The sequence below is a fragment of the Drosophila navojoa genome, chromosome 4, assembly GCF_054131105.1.
Source record: "Drosophila navojoa isolate 15081-1374.11 chromosome 4, UAZ_NAV_1.0, whole genome shotgun sequence".
Classification (NCBI taxonomy): Eukaryota; Metazoa; Arthropoda; class Insecta; order Diptera; family Drosophilidae; genus Drosophila; species Drosophila navojoa.
The window spans coordinates 441082-453137 of NC_142892.1; the positions used below are offsets into that span (position 1 = coordinate 441082).

The window sequence follows — 12056 nt, forward strand, 5'->3', positions numbered from 1 at the left end:
CGTACTCGTGTATATCTATTTAGCATTGCTAATTAAAAAAGAAAACGCAAGAAAATCTATTTTGCGGAACAAAAATTACATGTTTAAATGTATGTGGTGCTAAAGACTATAACAGTGTACAAGGTATCAAGTGCTTGGGGAGCGCCATCTGTTGCTTGATACCCTAACATAAAAAGCGCCATCTAGTGCTCATGTTGAATTAAATAATATTGAATACTTGTGCCCGCGTATGTGCAGCGCCAGCTATTGTTTTCTCTTCGCATTCAGTGAACAAATTTGAATATTCTGCTTTTGTTGTCTTAGCTAAAATAGGCAATTCAGAAAACAAAGAATAGGTCAAGAAGCTTTTGCTGACCAGATTTGAAATAGACTGTTATATTATCTTATCAGCTACCCAAATGATCGGTTATATGCCAACAAAACACTCGAAACGCTAAATATAATATTAATAATCATTAAAACAAAGCGCACAAAATAATCCAAATTTAAGAATCTGCTGCAATAAACCGCAAGCGGTGCTGATATGAAGCAACAAAGTATTGCTGATACTATAAAAAAGGCAATGAGCAATAGTAAGCGCAGTCACAAAATTGCTACACCCTACACAAGTTGATAGCTATTTATATGTTTATTATATGAATTGCAATTTAAAACAGAATTTGTGCACTGCAGAAATGAAAACTACTTTACATATGGAAAGAGAGTGAGAGCGCACGTAACAGCTGAGTGCGTGCACAAGAACGTTAACTACTGTCGTCGCTTCTGCTTGCTCTCTTTGTCTTGCAACTCAGAGCAGAAATTGAGTGACAAAGACAGAGAGTGCGCACGAAACAGCTGAGCGCCAAAGAACGTTAACTTCATATCATCACTTCTGCTTACGCTCCCGTCATTGTTGCTGGCGCTGATTCGACGCAAAGAGAGCGAATATTGAGCGCATTTTAAGAAGCAAGTCCGCTTCGCATTAAAGTTCAGTTTGTTTTCGTTCGTCAAACGCATCGCATTGAGGTTAAATTGAGTTCCGTTCGCTACAGTTCCGGCGGCAGCTCGAAAGCAAAAACAAATGAGCATTGACGGCGTGTTTCGTGTATTTGCGTAGTGCGTGTAACTGTGACAGTGACAGTGTCTGTTGTTTGCTTTGTATAATTGTTGTAATTAGCCCGGCCCAGATGAGGGTCAACTAAAGCTGTGTAGTAAAATACCAAATAATTGCGCTTGAAATATGCAACAGGCTGCCCAAATCGACAACAAAACATACGCAAGCGTAGAAAGTTTTTATTGTTATTTTATTTAAGCCAGCAACAGCAAAACCAAAAATAAACTAAAAAGCGAAATAACGACGAATCATCAAAAAGAGATAACGAAATTGGAGTGCGCTCGCGTGTTTGTGCGTGTGTGTATGTGTGTGCATAACATATTAAATTGCAAAAATTTAACAACTTTTAAATCAAATTGTATATAGAAAATGTCTGGTCCACTGCCCGAAATCAGCGCCGAGCAGCGCAAAACATTGGAACAGGTGAGAGAGCGTAACGCATCTTCACACTCTCTCTCTCTTATAGTCAGACTCTCTCGGTCTGTGTATGAGTGTGTGTGTGTGCGTGTGTGTGTGTGTGTGTGTGTAGTAGAAGCCTATAAATTGGTGCAGAAGTTGGGCTTCTGAGTGGGAGTTCTCTAAGATTACGCGCATAATAAATATTTCGTTTAGTTGGAACAACTAAGAATTGAACCGGTTTTACCGTTTTCGTTTGCATTGCGAAATAAGTAAACACAAATTTACATGCATTCACACACACATACATACACCCAATATATATCGTGTTTTATCATGTCTTCCTTGGGTCTCTTTGGCCTTGCCAATATGATAAATTGCGCATTTAAATGCGCTTAGAGCTTTGAGTCAACACGAGCCACTCAATGGAGCGTGACACCATACATGCATACATACATGCATATGTATGCACATATGCACATATGCACATATGCAAATATCTGTATAGTTCCAATGTCCACTTTGCATGCACTGTAGCCCACTGTGCACCATGCAGCCGGTAAAACGTGCAGCTGCTGCGCTTTGTTGACATTTGTTCTCGGCTGCAACTAGGCACAAATCTGCATAACCAGCCCCTACCCGCCCCCCAATTGTGTGAGCAAATCAACCGAAAATGGTCAAACGGTTAAAGCCAATTAAAAACCAAAAGGTGGGACCTACTAAATTAGTTATGACAGCTCAACGTTCTTAGTAGATGTTAATTAGTACTGGATGCCACCACACCAACTCTCCCCCCACCTGCAATCTACTTATCCATATTTATTTGCTTTGTTTAAAGTGCCACAATTAAACAAAAAACCAGTTCAAGGCAGAGCGAGCGCAATTATAAATTGTCATTAACTTATCTCAAAATAGCATGAAACGATCTCTGATTGCGACCCTTTGGCCGAGTACGAAGCAATCAGCATAACTGAACGACAATATATAAATATATAATACATGTAGATATATTTAGATGTATTTACATGCTAATGAGTTCTGCTTTTGGTACACCCTGTTGGCGCTGTAATTGATGGGTATGGATATTGATAAAGTTTAATCTCATAATTGACAAATATGGATTCGCAATCAGAAAACAAGGCGCATATTGAACTTTGCTTAGTTAATAAGATAGCCAAAGATTATATTAAGCGCAGGGGGTATATCTTAGTCACTCTCTCTGTATCTCTCTCACTCTTGCTTGTGCACGCTTTCAACAACTGGTTTGTTTTTCAGCATGGAAAGTCCCGAATGAGCCAAATAGCCAAGCGAATACTTTCAATATTTGATTTAACGCCAAGAGTCAAGCGAGTGGCTAAAAAGCCAACCAAGTCAAGGGCCTTACGATTCCGTTAAGTTCGCAGTTGCAGATAAATAGAAAGAGACGTTGGAGTAGGCGTCTCTAGTGAGCGCCTGACTGACTGACTGATACTCTGGGATAGGGAAGAGAAAATAGAATTTATAAATACATGTATATATATTATTTATTTGAAGCCAAAAATGTTACTGGACTCTTAGGAGTTCTTATGAATCAGCTCTTGTATATTTTTATAAACCTAGTGTAATTTAAATGCAATTCTTATTGGATTATTCACATGCTGCGTTTATTGAATTTTCCATTCAATTTCAATTCCAATTAGAGCTTAAATGCTGCTGAGATCACCAAAGCATCAATCCACACCTCGCTAACAACTGCCAAATGCCTTTTAAGATTTCTTAGCCTTGTTTTTTTCTTTTATTTCCAACTAACTTGTTTTATTTGGCTGCAAATTGTTGAAATCTTGACCAAGTTTGCGGCTTTGGTAGAAAAACAAGAACAAAGCACAAAGCAAAGCGAGCAATTGGCAGCTGCAAGGCGTCTGAGCTATGAGGAAGTTGGCTAAAATGCGTAGCACTTATGAAAACCAAGCCAAATCACTGCCTTCCCCATGTCTACCCCAGACCCCGCTAGCGCCTGCCCCTGCCCCTGTCCCTGTCCCTTGCATTGAAATGAAAATCATGTTACGACTTTAAGAAGCGACGTCTTGGCCTGCAGTTCAAGCCCAAAGCAAAAAGCAAAAGCAAACGCAAAATGAAAACAAAAGCCACTCAACGACTGGCATTCGGCCTCGTTATTGAATTTCAAGTGTGGTCTAAACTCAGCTGAGCCAAGTTAACCGAGCTGTAAGCCAAATGTGAGCGACTGCCAAGTGAACAGCCTTTAGCCAAGCTCCGCTTATTTTGGCAGCTAGTTGCGACGCTCAATTAAACAATCGAGGCACGTTACCTCCACTCGATTACATCTGACATCTCAAACATTGAGCAATTGCACCTACATTTGATTAAATTTATACATTTTATTGACAATTATCAATTTTTGTGATTTGTCGCATTTTTACTTCCCCTGCTTCAATTCAATGCGGGCAGCTTTTCGATTAGGCTTGACTCACATAAAAATATAACAGGAAAATAATTAATCAAAACCTTGCCGAGGCGACCTTTTGCGAGTGTAAAACGTGGGCAGTTAACCGAATACCGAATACCCTGTAAATATGTGTAATATATATATAGTATATGAAATTCAAACTAACTTGAAAAAGATGTTAGTATACCTCACTCCATCAATTATACAGAGTATTCAAACTATCATTCAGACAAATATTAAATTTGCCATTGATTCAGCTGAAAATTAACAGTTATTAAGGCCAAGTTGCGAGTGTGTTTGTGGCTTGATTGATATGCAGAGCGTCGCCCAGCTGCAGTCACATGATTAACGGTATAACACCTGTTGAAAGCTTAGACAGTGCACTGAACAGAGTTAAAGAAAATCATAAATGCAGTTATTGAAATTAAGGTTCGAACTGTTTCATTCACTATGAATTCTATTCTTATACACCTAACGTGCTCTCCGACTTATGCTTGATTCCACGCTTGACCACAGGGTCAACAGTTATTGGTTTAAGTCAAGGTTAACTTTGGCTATCAATTTATCCGTTTTGTTGCACCTTTACAGTTCCGCAAGTTGATGAGCCCCGAGCTGAACGAGACGCATGATGATTATTTTCTACTGCGCTGGCTGCGAGGTGAGTTAAAGCTGTGAAAGATAATCAGCTATAAACTAACTTATCTCTCTCTCTCTCTCTCCCTTTGTGCGTCTCTCCCATAGCTCGCAAATGGAATGTGGAGGCTGCAGAGAAAATGCTTAGAGCGGTACTTATATTTGCTATATACCGATATAAGTTTAACTGACTGCTGATCTACTAAATCAGATATATAACTGATATATATTCCCGCATATACGGAGCACTAATCCTCGATTCTCAATATCTTCCCACAGAGTCTCAAAACGCGCGCCATGTGGAACGTGGATAATATAGAGAAATGGGAAGCTCCGAAGGCGCTGCGCGAGTATCTGCCCTATGGCATCATGGGCTTTGACAAGGAGGGATCGCCAGGTAATTGAGTAAATTTCTTAGTTATATAGCAGCGATTCACCTCATTGTTTTCTCTTTAGTGATCGTTTGTCCGTTCTACAACTATGACATCTGGGGCATGATGCACTGCGTCACACGCTTCGAGTTTCAAAAGTATTTGGTGCTGCTGCTGGAGCGATTCATGAAGCTCGCCTACGAGCAGAGCCTGAAGCATGGCTGGAAGGCGCGCCAGCTGGTCGTCTTCCTGGACTGCGAGTCGATGAACCTGAAGCAGTACGCCTGGCGGCCAGCAGCCGAGTGCGTCATCTCGTCCATCAAGCAGTACGAGGCCAACTTCCCAGAGCTGCTCAAAATGTGCTACATCATCAATGCACCGAAGCTCTTCTCGGTGGCCTTTAACATTGTGAAGAAGTTCCTGGACGAGAACACCACCAGCAAGATTCACATCTACAAGTCCGGCACGGACAAGTGGCAGGAGTCGCTGTTCTCACTCGTTGATCCCAAGAACTTTCCCAAGAGCTGGGGCGGCCAGCTGGTCGACAAACTGGGCGATCCCCAGTGCAAGTCCATGATGGTGTGGGGTGGCAAGCTGCCCGAGGAGCTCTACATCGATCAGAACAGCCAGCAAAGCGACAAGAGCTTCACGGACACACAAGTGCCCAAAGGAGACAAGCTCAAGCTGAACTTCAAGGTGAATGGGCAGGAGGAGCAGCTGCTCTCGTGGAACTTCCGCACCTTCGACTACGACATCAAGTTTGGCATTTACAGCGTGGACGAGAAGACGGGGGAGAAGCGCAGCGAGGTGCCGCTTGGCACCGTCTACTCCAACGAAATGGATGAGGTGGGCTGCATCTCCACAAGACCCAACACCACATGTGCGTTGCTTACAGATCTACTCTATATATAAACATAGGTGCTAAATGCTTTCTCTCTACCCATTTAGACACCGTTGTGTTTGACAACTCGGCCAGCTATTTGCGCAGCAAGCGGCTGCGCTACTGGGTCGATCTCATTTCGGACGAGGAGGAGGGCATCGCAGAGCTCACCAACCAAATGGACAACACGCAAATTGCAACAGCTTAAAGCGTCGAAGCCACAACTGCAATTAAGCCAAAAAGAAGAGCGCAAAAAGCAGAGCAGTAGAACAGGATCTAAATTCGGCATTGTCGAATTTCGTATATCCTTGCTAAGAGACTGTAAGAAACTATCCTTTTGACTTTTATTTTTCGTTTTCCGATTGCTGTTTTCAATTCCATCAAATCGTTATTGTACATTATTGACTATTAGTCAATTTGGTCGGCAATTCATTCTGTCAGATTATGTTAGAATCAAACTAAATGAGTCACTCCAGAAGGATTTGCAGTCAATCACGTAAGGCCTATCGCAAGGGTACATAGAATACACAAACAACCATATTTACTAACCTCGGTGCAAGCACTCACAGAATCGCTCGACGACCGACCCATGTGATAAATGATATAAGCAAAGCAAAACAAAAATAATCAGGCAAATGCTCTAACGATTAGAGTAGTTAGCTTTACAGTTAGTTAGTGATTTATTACATGTACTTAGTGCATCTCTTTTGTACAATAGTTTCGTATTGTAATGCGTATTGCGTATGCTGGATACTACATTTTTATATAGCTCAATCTGGATCTGGATTTTGACCTTGACACTTGTCTCTCGTCTCCCGTGGACGCCAGTGAATGTTGCAAACTTGTGTCGTATTTTAAACAATAAATAAATGAATGATAGTTGGGAATTCCCTGTGGTTGTGTGTGCTGCACAGTTGCGCCCTGGATTCCGCCTCACGGCTGTTGCGAGGAGGCGCGGCGCTTGCGCCTTCATCACTGCGGACCACCAGGATTCGGGCCAAGCTGGGGCCCATGTCCGACCTGTGGCTGCAACTGCTGCATGGGCATCATTGTGTTTGGGCTAGCGCCAACCACGCCCACGCCAACGCCAACGACGCCGCCTAGGCCCACAGGCGCGCCGATGGCTTGGTTGGGTGGCGGCGCCGGCTGATCCACGGCCAGATTGGTCAGCAGCTCCGTGACGGCCGGAAAGAGTGAGCATCGATTCTGCTGCACCCCGTAGTCAGCGAAGCCACGCAGCAGAGTGCTCGCGGCAGCCATCAGAGGCGGTTGCACCTGTTCGCGTTTCTCCGCCACCTGCGTTAGGTTTGCGGCTATGTCATGAACAATGGGCAGCACCAGCGAGGGGCTGTCCTTCCAGTCCTTTCCGTTGTACGGTATACGTGTAATGTGCAGGAAGAACAGGATCTTCATGCGACCCAGGACTATGCAGGCACTGCCAATGGGCACGATGGGCAAGGCCGACGGCGACATGCGCAGGCACATCTGCACGGTCCACTTAAGCTGATCGCCTCCCAGCTCGGGCTTCATTTCTAGACGCATGATCTGCACAAAGTCCTTGAGCACATGACCGGGCAGATTCAATAGGCGACACATGCTGTGCAATGCCATTGGTCGATAAGGCGGCGCGGCCACTCGTGTGTCGAAGTACTGCTCGATGACCAGCAGATCGTCTGGACTGAGCTGGAATGTGGGCTTGTCTGGCATAGGCGGGAGCTGGGTGACCTTCAGATGCAGAGATTGCATATGCAGCTGATTGAGCATCACTTGGCATTGCAGGCCATCCACCTTAAAGAGCACTACGCCTGGCTCCGTTGAGTTGAGCGCCGTCAACGACTCCTCGCTTTGGATGTTGCGATGCAGTTGGCGCCGCATGTAAACGCAGCCCAAGAACCTCTCAAGGGGACTCATATCAGCCACATTTATATCCTTATTGGGATGCGGACTGGGTCGGCACAGCGTTTCCAGTGCCTCATGAGTCAGCAACGTGGGCACAGCCCCGGCCCATGGTCGGTTGAGAGTACCGCGCGGTCCACTTCGATCGGCTCCACCCACGCCCACACCTGGGCCACCCCCACCCGTACTCTTGTGCTCTGGACTCTGACCGGGTCGGGGTGATGGACGCGGCATGCTTGGAGACCCGGGCCAATTGTTATTCGCCGGCGACATAGCTGTGAATGGCGAATCCTGATGGCTTTGCATATACAAAGTGTTGGGTCCCGGACTATGCACCATGTGTGGACTGGGCTGTGGATTCAGTGGCGATGAGGGCATCAGGCCACCTGGCGACGGATGCGGCATATGCGGTGCTGGCGGCGATGTCAAATTGAAATTCGCATGACTCTGACCTCCACTAGCGCCACCGCCACTAGAGCTGGGATGCGGACTCGCTGGTGTATGTGGATTGGAGCTGGAAGGTGGCGTATGTGGTGCTGGAAAGCGAAGACCACTATCTCGTGGTGACTGCGGGCCACGCATGCCGGCGCCAAGGAAAGGCGAAGATCCTCCTGCGCTAACTCCCGCAACGCTGTTCGGGCCGCCAAAGTTGTCCTCTAAGCCCATGGGAGACAGCGGATTGTCGTCGTCATGTGGTGCACGACCTCTGTACACAGCCGACTCATCCACGTACTTGGATAGGAATGCCTTAAGGCCTTGAATGGGAGTGAACTCCTCGATGATATTACGATCAAAACGATTACTAGCGCCATCACGAATGGACACCAGCCGATTGGCACGAAAGCGCAGCTCCAGACAATACACAGCCTGATAGGTCAGACGCATCAAACAGGGCGACTGCGGCAGCATGCAGAAAGACAGCACGGGCACCTGGGGGCGCTGTAAATACGAAAGGTGTTACAGAATTATCAATGTATATACATATATATCTATAGCTCACCGGTACGCCCAGCACTGGAATCACTGGCAGCTTGGCTATGGAGCTCATCGGATTGTAGGTCTCGTGCAGTATGTGAGCTATGGACGTGAGACTGTGCTGTTGATTTAGATGCTGGGCCAATTGGTCACGCATCATGGAGTGCGCATTCACAGCTGAGATGCCGCCCACGAACGTCAATCGGAAGCCATGCGACTGCACAGACCAATAAATATTGCAGGTGACCTCCTTCTTGGGTCCATAGCCAATCAACAAGTTGGCGTAGGTGTAGGACTTGACCACCAGCATGTCTCCCAGGCTCAGACGCTCTATGGAAATACATGAGTAAGTATAAATAACTAGAAAGCTTATTGTAGGATTGATCTGTACTAACTGTTGCGTAGTTGCTCTGCGAAATCGTAAACCAGCGTATATAGGTAAACGATTTTAGACCAATCATTAAGTAGGTCCTCGACTGTCTTGGAGAAATCCTGATTGGCCTGCTCGTAGGTTAGATTGACAGTGCGTCGACTGCCGAGCTCCTTCTGGTGAGTGCTTTGCAGCGGCGTGCTATAGAACACAAACTCGACCACCCAGATGCGCACCTGGCTGTTTTTGTTTGTCTGCGAGCGCACTGAGATCGACAGAACGCGTCGCATAAGATCATCCCAGACATGTGGCTCGATCTTTGGTAGCGCCGATGATGTACTGGGTGCCGGAGCTGGCTTCTGTTCACCTGCCGCTCCAAGTGCCTGATGTGTGCCAGGCTTGGGCAATGCCAGAATCTTCAGCACCAACGATGTGGCATTCGCCTCCACTTGCAATCCGCTATGCGGAATGCGGTATTTATAGAGCGATTGGGCCAGATTGAGGAATGGTATCTTCTCATCGCACATTGCTACTACGTGCGCGAGTTCTGGTATAAAATATGCAGGGAAAATGGTCTTCTGCTGCTTGGCCGGTGGTCCCAGAACATCACCATTGGACCTGCGCTTATGCGGGGACACCTCTGCTAAGAATATATCAAATCAATTATATCTGTCCGAAGCAAGCGAACCCAGCAGAACTCACCGTCGACCTCAGTGCCGGGACCATGTGTAGCTACAAAAGTGTCAAACTCAATTAAACGTATTAGCTTTGTGTAGAATTTTGGTATGTCTGATGGCGGTTGAGCTACAATTGAAACTAGCTGCTTTGCCGACTCGTCTATGACCTCGTTATCATCCTTTTGAAAGGCCACAAAGCCCAGATGGAAGGTGTACTCCATTTCGTTGGGCATGGCAGACTTTTCCTTTAATTGAACAACCTAAAATACGTAAAGGAGTTATTGAGTTACTTCTAAAGATTTTATGTTCACATACCAGAATCATATTGGGATGGCGATGTAGCTTGACATAGATCTTGTGACGGCCTGGCTGCAAAAGTTCCTGTCCGGGTGGAGCGAGAAAAGGCAAAGTTTCGGTAGCCGTTGCGGGTAGATGCTGCAATGTTTTCTCGCATCGACGATGAGTAATCCAATAGCGTAGCTCGGATAGCAAAGCTGGAAGCTTGCTGCGATCCGTATTCAAACTCTCCTGCATCTCATCCGTAATTGGACAGTCGAGATGCTTGGGTACGTGACAGCGGAACATACCAGTGTGCGTGTCAATGGTTATGTGAATCTGCTCGGCGCGCAAGCAGGGCGACAGGACGGGCACTGTCAAAATAGCGGGTGTGCCTTGCAGGTTAACTAAAATGAAAGAGGTCCATTGATCAATGGAGCCGAATCTATTGAAACTGGGAACATTTACACTCACAGTCAACGTCTTTGAGAAAAGCCTGGAATTCAAGCTTGAGATCACTTAAGCGAGACACGGATCGTATATAAACGGTGTGCACTATCAACCGCTCCATGGAGAGGTGCTCCGAGCGCACAGCCCGATCAGCCACCTCAGCGGACTCCTTGGCACCTAAAGAAGGCACATGGACAACGACCAGAGGTCTACCAATTTCACTGGGATCGGATTGAACAGTGAGACGGTAGCCCAGCTCTGACTTCAGATCACGCCAATAGGACACCGTAAGCTTGACGCCCGGCACATACTCCTCCACGGTGATATTGCTGTCGTCGAGGCGCTCGTAGTTCAAGCGCAGCGTTTGAGTATAGAGCACCTCTAGCTGCAGCGACTGGCAGAAGTAGTGTAAACAGTTGTACACCTCGCTCAACGCATTTGGGTTCTCCACGAGACGCGCTTGAATCAATTGGTGTATGTAGTTGACCTGCAACGGATGCACCAATGATTTACCATCTGCCAAGAGAGAGAAGAGAATATAATTAACAATAAAATGTTGTTTCCTGCGTCAGTTACCGCCTGTCTCCTTGTCCTCTACAAGAATATCGATGTCCAACAGACGCCAAGGCACAGTGGGACTGTCGCCCATGACGGTGAGGGACACGCTAAACTCGTGTTTCACCTCAAAGGTGACGCGTCCATTGCGTATGCGAAAGTCACGCATTTGTGGCAATAATTTGCCTGTAACTAACCGGTGCTGTATGACCTGATTGAGACGCAGCAATGTCTGCTTCTTCTCCGCTGGCGTTATCGCATCCGGTGGTACAATGCGTTCTCGTATGCACGTTGGCAGACGATTGTAGGTGCCTGTCGTTAAGACCTCGACTGCGGCGGGTATATGGAAGTTGGGTAAACGTGCTCGTACTAATGTCTCTCGCGACATCCGAGCCAGCATATCGGCTGTCTCTACGAAGAGCATGTTCTGCTTATCCAGAAAGCTCATTATCTGAGAGCTTTTGTCCACTTTGGACACCGAGTTGCCCCACTTGACCAGCGCATTGAGCCGTGTGAACAAATGTCGTGTGCGTGCCGCATAGGCATAAATTTCCACCTTTCGTTCCATATCCGTCTTGCGCGGCAGCCTACAAGAAATATAAAATATGTATCAAGTCCTTTCTATGAGTTGCAGGATCGCAATCCACTCACAGTTCAGCTAGAACCATTAGTTCATGGTAGGTGCGCTGTATAATGAAATCAATCAGCACCGACATGGACATGGTGTTAATGCGAGGTCCTCCTTCCTGACCGGCTGGTAGATAGCCCGCATTTGCGCCGGGCATTTGCTCCAGTGGCAATGGTGTGGGCGCCATGTTTTCTGTTGGTAATTGATATAAGCAATATATGCGCTGCAACTGCTATGAATTAACTTTGCAAATGTTTGCGTGAAGTTTTACACTTGCTTTTCAGCACAAACAATACGAATTCATAGTTTTTCGCAATACAATGCGCGAAAATTTCGAGAATTTGTAGAATGCTTAACACGAATATGACATTGTTGTCGACAACTTTGCGATAACTCAAAATATCGCACGCTCA

General features: G+C 46.1%; 2 protein-coding genes across 4 annotated transcripts; one reads left to right on the plus strand and one right to left on the minus strand.

Moving 5' to 3' along the window:
- Nucleotides 1-953: 953 nt before the first annotated feature.
- Nucleotides 954-6703, plus strand: LOC108651176 (SEC14-like protein 2). Of its 2 annotated transcripts, XM_089260003.1 has the most exons (7): nt 954-1394; nt 1460-1516; nt 4521-4590; nt 4674-4717; nt 4845-4962; nt 5022-5816; nt 5885-6703. In XM_089260003.1, exons 2-7 carry the CDS (start codon nt 1463-1465, stop codon nt 6022-6024), a joined length of 1221 nt encoding a protein of 406 aa, XP_089116129.1. In that variant the 5' UTR covers nt 954-1394; nt 1460-1462; the 3' UTR covers nt 6025-6703. The 2 variants fall into 2 exon arrangements, with proteins under 2 accessions (XP_089116129.1, XP_030239957.1); XM_030384097.2 differs by having other exon boundaries at nt 954-1516.
- On the minus strand, nt 6473-12056 carry MED14 (mediator complex subunit 14). Of its 2 annotated transcripts, none has more exons than XM_018100651.3 (8): nt 11667-12056; nt 11037-11602; nt 10485-10976; nt 10050-10417; nt 9760-9994; nt 9083-9697; nt 8713-9017; nt 6473-8651 (listed from the first exon to the last, which is right to left on the minus strand). In XM_018100651.3, exons 1-8 carry the CDS (start codon nt 11828-11830, stop codon nt 6789-6791), a joined length of 4608 nt encoding a protein of 1535 aa, XP_017956140.1. In that variant the 5' UTR covers nt 11831-12056; the 3' UTR covers nt 6473-6788. The 2 variants fall into 2 exon arrangements, with proteins under 2 accessions (XP_017956140.1, XP_089116110.1); XM_089259984.1 differs by having other exon boundaries at nt 9083-9700.

What these genes read in the sequence shown, in the direction of transcription:
- MED14 (XM_089259984.1), bottom strand. Translation starts at nt 11,830, where the DNA reads ATGGCGCCCACACCATTGCCACTGGAGCAAATGCCCGGCGCAAATGCG. An exon ending in GCCATCCCAATATGATTCTG is followed by an intron (nt 9,995 to 10,049) that starts GTATGTGAACAT and finishes TACGTATTTTAG; the next exon opens with GTTGTTCAATTAAAGGAAAA. An exon ending in TCCCGGCACTGAGGTCGACG is followed by an intron (nt 9,701 to 9,759) that starts GTGAGTTCTGCT and finishes ATATATTCTTAG; the next exon opens with CAGAGGTGTCCCCGCATAAG.
- LOC108651176 (XM_030384097.2), top strand. Translation starts at nt 1,463, where the DNA reads ATGTCTGGTCCACTGCCCGAAATCAGCGCCGAGCAGCGCAAAACATTG. An exon ending in AGCGCAAAACATTGGAACAG is followed by an intron (nt 1,517 to 4,520) that starts GTGAGAGAGCGT and finishes GCACCTTTACAG; the next exon opens with TTCCGCAAGTTGATGAGCCC. An exon ending in CACAAGACCCAACACCACAT is followed by an intron (nt 5,817 to 5,884) that starts GTGCGTTGCTTA and finishes CTACCCATTTAG; the next exon opens with ACACCGTTGTGTTTGACAAC.